The 7,757-nt window shown below is 38.0% G+C and overlaps 1 protein-coding gene across 1 annotated transcript; it reads left to right on the top strand.

Annotated features, from left to right (window-relative positions):
- Window positions 1-312: 312 nt before the first annotated feature.
- Window positions 313-1,245, top strand: LOC101101934 (olfactory receptor 8B8-like). Its single transcript, XM_004019485.3, has one exon. It carries the CDS (start codon window positions 313-315, stop codon window positions 1,243-1,245), a length of 933 nt encoding a protein of 310 aa, XP_004019534.3.
- Window positions 1,246-7,757: the final 6,512 nt, after the last annotated feature.

The following is a 7,757-nucleotide window of genomic DNA, read 5'->3' as shown; positions in this document are numbered from 1 at the left end:
CTGTCCTGGCACATTCCTCTCTTTTCACTTTAGTTTTTTCCGGCATATTTTGCATATGGCAGCACTGCCTTCTCTCTGTAGGCTATTTGTGATGTTCTTTGTGTAATTAACATCTTAAGCCTCCAGTAAGGGAATGTCTATGTCACTCACTATCATGATAATGATAAAGGCAGATTCTATGGGTCCAGGTTGGCTAGTCTCAGACATGCTCGGTATATACACTTTCATGTAGGATAAGATATTGTCAGAAGGGCTGAGTTGTTCTCTAATGTCACCCTTTTCTCCTGTGTCAACAGATTCCCTTAGCGAAGAATGGCTCCTGGAAATGGTTCTTTTGTGACTGAATTCATTCTGGTGGGGTTAACAGACCAACCAGATCTTCAACTTCCCTTGTTCTTCCTGTTTCTAGTAATGTATATGGTCACTATGTTGGGAAATTTTGGCTTGTTAACACTAATTGTGCTGAATTCACACCTACACACCGCCATGTACTTTTTCCTCTTTAACTTGTCCTTCATAGACCTGTGTTATTCTTCTGTATTTACACCCAAAATGCTGGTAGATTTTTTATCAAAGAAGAATACGATCTCTTATATGGGATGCATGACTCAGCTCTACTTTTTCTGTTTTTTTGTCGTTTCTGAATGCTATGTGCTAACATCAATGGCCTATGATCGGTATGTGGCCATCTGTAACCCACTCTTGTATAACATTGCCATGTCCCCTAAAATGTGTTCCAGCCTTATGCTTGGTTCCTACCTGATGGCATTTTCTGGTGCCATGGCTCACACTGGATGCATGCTGAGACTGACCTTCTGCGATGCAAACACCATTGACCACTATTTGTGTGACATCCTCCCTATGCTCCAGCTCTCCTGCACAAGTACTTACATGAATGAGCTGGTAGTTTTCATTGTGGTGGGCATCAATATCATTGTGCCCAGTCTCACGATCTTTGTCTCTTATGGTCTCATCCTCTCCAACATCCTCCAAATATGCTCTACAGAGGGCAGGTCCAAAGCCTTCAGCACCTGCAGTTCCCACATAATTGCTGTTTCTCTGTTCTTTGGTTCAGGGGCCATCATGTATCTTAAACCGTCATCTGCTGGGTCCATGCATGTGGGGAAAATCTCTTCTGTCTTTTACACCAATGCGGTTCCCATGATGAACCCCTTAACCTACAGCTTGAGGAACAAAGATGTTAAACTTGCTCTGAGAAAAACCCTGGGGAGGGGAAAATTTTGATTAGAATCAATGTCTCTGTGCAAGTTGTCATAAGACAGGAGATTCCATGTGTTTATTTTTAATAATTTTAGTGGCAGCTTTCTCATCCTATTTCTCACCATGGGGAAGGAAATCTGACTCTTTTCTCAAATTTTTCCTATTTTTAGGCCTTTTTATCTCCATTTTCACAATTTCCTTATGTTTCTCATTTAAGAAAAGCATTAAGAAACAAGTTATTCTCTTTTATTTTAAAATTATCATTATGGATTTTTTTCACTTGGAAGATGGACGGTACTGCTAACAATCAATAAAGTAACACTAGTATGAGTTTAAAGTCGTTTTAAAGTCTGATTTTGAATGATCAATAAAGTAACACCTTGTACAATGGGGGTTTCTTAAATGCCACTAGGGCCAGCAGAAGCATGAATCAGATAATCTGTCCTAACTCTTTTCTTTCTCCCTACTGTGGTCAGTACTATGACTCAAATGCCAGTTTCACAATTATAGCAGATCCATAAAAACTATGTAATATACCCCATTTTGTAGCTGGTTTCATATTTACTTCAGAGATTTCATATTTGCTTTCTACAGTCACAGAAGCACAATAGATTTTTAATATATATTTAACATATGGATAGAATACTGAAAGAAATATCATTCATTTAGTTAAAATCACACAGCTGCTTTATTTTTTAAAAGCCTCATATTTCAAATCTACCACTCTTTCTATTATACTATTTGTATAACACATATGAGAAAAAAAATTGCTTTGAAAGTTGACTTTTTATATAAAAATGAAATATTTGGGGGATCTTGTAACTTAGAGAACAAAGCATGGGGTGAAAATTTTTCATGAATGTGTCATTTGTCCATGGTCCAGAGACACAGTCAGTAAGTAAGAAGTCCCTCAAGAGAATGGACAATGAGATTTAGAAGCTGTATTTCATTCTAAATCTGTATCTTGAGCTGTAGAATACTGCAATTATCCTCCACTGTCCATAAAGCTTCCATTAAAACTTATAATACACAATGACCACACATTAACAGTGATTCTTAGAATTAAGACTAATTTGTGGGGAACCAGGAAGAGAAAGGATGACCTCTTAAAAAGATAACATAGTTACTGTTCATCAAAACTCAAATTAGGAAGAATGAATAGAAAGTAAATGGTAAAGAAAAAAACAAACTTTTTCTATGACTCTCTTCTTTCTGGAAGATTCTCAAAATCTTGTGAGAGTCATAGGATTCCTCTAGATAGGATGAAAGCTTAAGTTATTTGATATTAAAAAGTTAAACTGAAAGGACTTGTGGGACCCAGGGGGGAAAAAACCATTCCTTGTTATGTTGGCTTCTTTATACTACCCTTATATGGATTTTTCTTACTACAAAATCCACAAATGGCGCCTGGAAGAGCAATGGCAATTTGAAAGAAGTATTTAATGAATAAGCTAATTTTTACAACATCTATTTTTAGAATTAGATTTTTTTTTCTTTTGAGAAAACAAGCAAAAAGATGAAAAATCAAAAATCCTTATTATGATGCCAAGGGAAAATTTAAACATGTAAGAAGTCAACACTGAATATTCATTGGAAGGGTGGATATAAAGCTGAAGCTCCGATACTTTGGCCACCTGATATGAAGATCCAACTCATTGGAAAAGACCTTAATGCTAGGAAAGATTGAGGGCAGGAGGAGAAGGGATAACAGGGGATGAGATGGTTGGATGACATCACCAATCCAATGGAGGAGTTTTCAAAAACTCCAGGTCTTCCCTGGTGGCTCAGATGGTAAAGAGTCTGCCTGCATTGTGGGAGACCCAGGTTCAATCCCTGGGTCAGGAAGATCCCCTGGAGAAGGAAATGGCCACCCACTCCAGTATTCTTGCCTGGAAAATCCCATGAACAGAGGAGCCTGGCAAGCTACAGTCCATGGGGTTGCAAAGAGTCAGACATGACTGAACAACTTCACTTGAGCAAATTCTGGGAAATGGTGAAGAACAGGGAAGCATGACCTGCTGCAGTCTGTGGGGGTCACAAAGAGTCAGACACAACTTAGCAACTGAACAACAACAAGAGAACATCATAACATTTATTACTTTGTTGTTTTTCTAGTTTCCACTCAATATTTAGATATTTTGAAATTTAACATATCTGGATTGTTGGCTTGCTTGCTTGTTTTTAGATGTTCAGCACTGCTAAATCCTTGACTTTTGGTTCTAAATGACCACTCATATCTCATTCCTTGACTCCAATATTAATATGCTTGATTTTCACTTAACTAGTTCTAGGTATATGAAATAGTTCATCTTGGTTTGACTTTTTCTTTTTTCTTTTCTTTTAGTAATTGTTCTGAAAAATATATATTCCAGATTGAAAGAAAAGTGTATCTCAATAGGCAAACAGTTGTGCTGTTTGAGAACCTTGGTAGATATCACAGAGTATGTTCAATCTGTCATATAATTCATTAGTATTTGAAGTGACTCAAAGTGTGGGTTTAAGTTGTCATTAATTTTTTATTTGATGAGACTCAAAATACAAATGAAACCTATTTAATCTCAGAAAAAAGTTTTTTCTTTAAAATTAGGTTTCATTCTTTTGGATTATTTTGCATAAAATTAATTAGAAAAACAGACATGCATACAGATTAAAAACTAAGGGATGGCAAAGTTTCAGCAGAGGCAGTTTGATTTTTTAGTGCATATAAGTACTATATGGCTATTTGGACTTCTTTCAAAAGGAAGGGATGTGTCAGGGAGAAAAAGGTCAGTTTTACAGGCACAGCATAAAACTGTCATTTGCAGAGGATTTTTTTTTTTTTTTTTGCTCTTTTATAAAATGGGATAAAAGGAGCTATGGGGGAATATATGATTCTGTCAAAGCTGGCACAGCTGAGAATCAAGCAGGTATGACATAGGATCCTCCTGTGCCTATGTACCAGCCTGGTCAATTTGAAAGCTCTGGTTTTCAAAACATAACAAAGTCTTCCTCCTCGTTAAGGACCAGAAAATTCCCTGAGGATATTCTGAATCTGTTTAATGTTCAGTAGCTCTAAGTGAGCTACTGTTGTTGTCAGGATCCACTTTAGGATAAGTATGACCAGAGTGTACTGTGGCTAAGGGCTGAAGAAAACCGGAAGTAAAAGGCATTCTGACTCCTATGTCCCTTTAGTTCCTGAACTCCCAACTTTATTGAACCCCATTATACTCTCCTCCTTATTCTGCCTCCCTGCACACACGCACACACACACACACACACTCAGTGCCCTCAAACCTTGCATTTTATTAGATCACTGCCTAACATCAATTGCATGGCATACAACCCACTTTTTCCCTTTTATTAAAATTTATATTTTAATTGAAGAAAAATTGCTTTACAGTATCATGTTGGTTTCTGCCATACGACAATACACATCAGTCATATATACATCCACTCCCTCTGGAGAGTCCCTCCCCCTCCCCATCCCACCGCTGTAGGTCATCACAGAGCTCCTGGTTGGGCTCCCTGTGTAATATGGCAACTTCTCCCCAGCTATCTATTTTACACATGATAGTGTACATATGTGTATACTACTTTCCCCATTCGACCCACTCTCTCCTACCACCACTGTGTCCGCAAGTCTGTTCTCTATGTCTGTATCTCCACTGCAGCCCTGAAAATAGGTTCATCAGCACCATTTTTCTAGATTCCATATATATGCATTAATATACAATATTTGTTTTTCTGTTTCTGACTTACTTCACTCTGTATGATCTTCCCTGGTGGCTCAGATAGTAAAGAGTCTGCCTGCAGTACGTGAGACCCAGCTTCGATCCCTGTGTCAGGAAGATCCCCTGGATAAGGAAATGGCAACCCAGTCCAGTATTCTCTAGGCTCATCCACTTCACTAGAAATGACTCAAATTTTTTTCTTTTTTGTGGCTGAGTAATATTCCATTGTATATATGGACCACATCTTCTTTACCCACTCATCTGTTGATGGACATCTAGGTTGCTTCCGTGTCCTGGCTATTGTAAATAGTGCTGCTATGGACACTAGGGCATGTTTCTTTTTCAGTTATGGTTTCCTCAGTATATATACCCAGTAATGCAAATGCTGAGTCATGCTGTAGCTTTACTCCTGGTTTTTTAAGGAATCTTCATACTATTCTCCATAGTGGCTGTATTAATTTATATTCCCACCAACAGTGCAAGAGGGTTCCCATCTCTCCACATCCTCTCCAGCATTTATTTTTTGTAGATGTTTTGATGATGGCCATTCTGACTGGTGTGAGGTGATACCTCATTGTAGTTTTGATTTACATTTCTCTAATAATTAGTGATGCTGAGCCTCTTTTCTTATGTTTATCAGCTATCGCTATGTCTTCTTTGGAGAAATGTCTGTCTAGGTCTTTTGCTCATTTTTTTATTTTTATTTTTCCTGGTATTGAGCTGTATGAGCTGCTGTCATATTTTGGAGGAAAATCCTTTATCACTTGTTTCATTTGCAATTATTTTCTCCCACTTCAAGGGTTATCTTTTAATTGTATTTGTTGTTTTCTTTGCTATGCAAAAGCTTTTAGGTTTCAAGGTCCCATTTGTTTATTTTTGTTCTTATTTTCATTACTCTAGGAGGTGGGCCAAAGAGGATCTTGCTGTGATATATGCCAAAGAGGACACACAACCCACTTTTAATTTTTGCAAGCACATTTAAGTACATGGTTCTTGGTTTCAGCACCTGAGGAGCAAGACCAAGCAGGAAATATTCATTGAATCCAACGATAAGAAATAGCTATTGAGTCAACCATCCATTTAATTGTGTAGTAGCTACAACAAGTGAAACACCCATTTTGTATGCATTTTTGGTGATTTGTGCACTGGGCTGAAAGTCACAGCTGAGAGAAAGCCATCAAGGTATTTTTTTCTCATTACAGCATAGTGGAGTTGCATGCAACCCATAAATAGAATCTAAAGTCAGTCATATTTACTCAAAATTATTACTATATTCTGAAAATTTTTACTGAAATTTGACTCTGGTGAATTGATGTCCATGTTGAGGACAGACACAGTGTTTCCCCAAATCTGGCACAACTGACTTTTCTCTCAAGCAGTGGGACATTTACGTGTATCATCACCCTGGCACCAGATGAAGTTGCAGCTTTATATGCTGGGTTTGGTATACAAAATAAGTTCAGTTCAATTCATTGACTCAGTCATATCCAACTCTTTGTGACCCCATGAACTATAGCACACAGGGCTTCCCTGTCCATCACCAACCCCCAGAGCTTGCTCAAACTCATGTCCATCAAAATAGGCACCTTTAAAGATTAAAAGCTTGCTCAATGGAGAAGTTTTACGTTCTAAGGCAGAGACTCCCTCTTCCTCAATAAATGGGAGGCTGGTGGAATCACCTGGGGTGTTTGAAGTCCCCCTGTGGCATGAGGTTTAGTAAACCCACCTCACACATTAATAGAAAGAAGGCATAGGGTGTCACAATTGCTCTTAGAGGTCGTGTTGCAGTTTCCTCTACACTGTTGCGTCTGTCAGGCTGTGTGTTCCTCAGGGAAGAATAGTGAGGGGATTAGGGAAGGGGATCCTAGTTCCCATCTCATGGATGATGAACTGAGGCTCAGAGATGTTCATGCTTGCTCCAAATTATGATTTATAAGTGGTAGAGCTGAGACTTGAGTATTTTGATTCTAAATGTATAAAGTAAATGATTTCAAAATTCAGTGAAACATGAACAGCAGTCTTACTGAATGAAATGACTCAACACAAAGGCAATGTTCTAAACTAAGAAAAATATATGTACTTCCCTGCTGGTCCAGTGGTTGGGAGTCCAAGAGAGGATGAAATCAATGACATCAATCAATGAAACCAATGACAGCATTGGCAACACAGTTTTGAAAGGCAGGGCTGACTTCATGATAACAGGGATTTAGGGGATACTTGTGGTGATGGTGGCCCTCTGTGGGGCTGAGCTCCATGGAGACAGCAGTGGACCTGCACCAGATATTCATTAGGTGTGATTTTGGAATAATTCTACCTGATTCCTATTCCTTTTACAAGTTTGGTCTTTGGCTTTTCTGGATTGTTTGTTATGTGGGTGTGTGTGTGTGAAAGAGTATGTTTTAACTGAAATATGAGATTTTGTTTAGTTTACTTTTTTCACTTAAATTCTGTATTATGGACTCCCCTCCAAGTCAATATACAATTCTTATATTTTCTGATTTCTTTATGCATACAGCAATGGACATGATTTAAAAGTAATTACATCATTAATGTTATATTACTATTTTTGTATGTTTAAACTTTTTTTAGTCACTCACACACCTCAACCCCAGATTCGTTTTATAAGTTCATTTATATCCTTCTACTCCTGACATAGGGAACAAACATATGGATACCAAGGGGAGAGGGGAGGGTGCAGTGGATTGGGAGATTGGGATTGACATATATACACTACCAATACTGTGTATAAAATAGATAACTAGTAAAAACTGACTGTATAGCATAGGGAACTCTACTCGACACTCTATGGTGACCTAAACAGGAAGA

This window comes from Ovis aries, chromosome 21 (genome assembly GCF_016772045.2).
Source record: "Ovis aries strain OAR_USU_Benz2616 breed Rambouillet chromosome 21, ARS-UI_Ramb_v3.0, whole genome shotgun sequence".
Lineage (NCBI taxonomy): Eukaryota > Metazoa > Chordata > Mammalia > Artiodactyla > Bovidae > Ovis > Ovis aries.
This window is presented reverse-complemented; position numbering and strand designations above follow the sequence as displayed.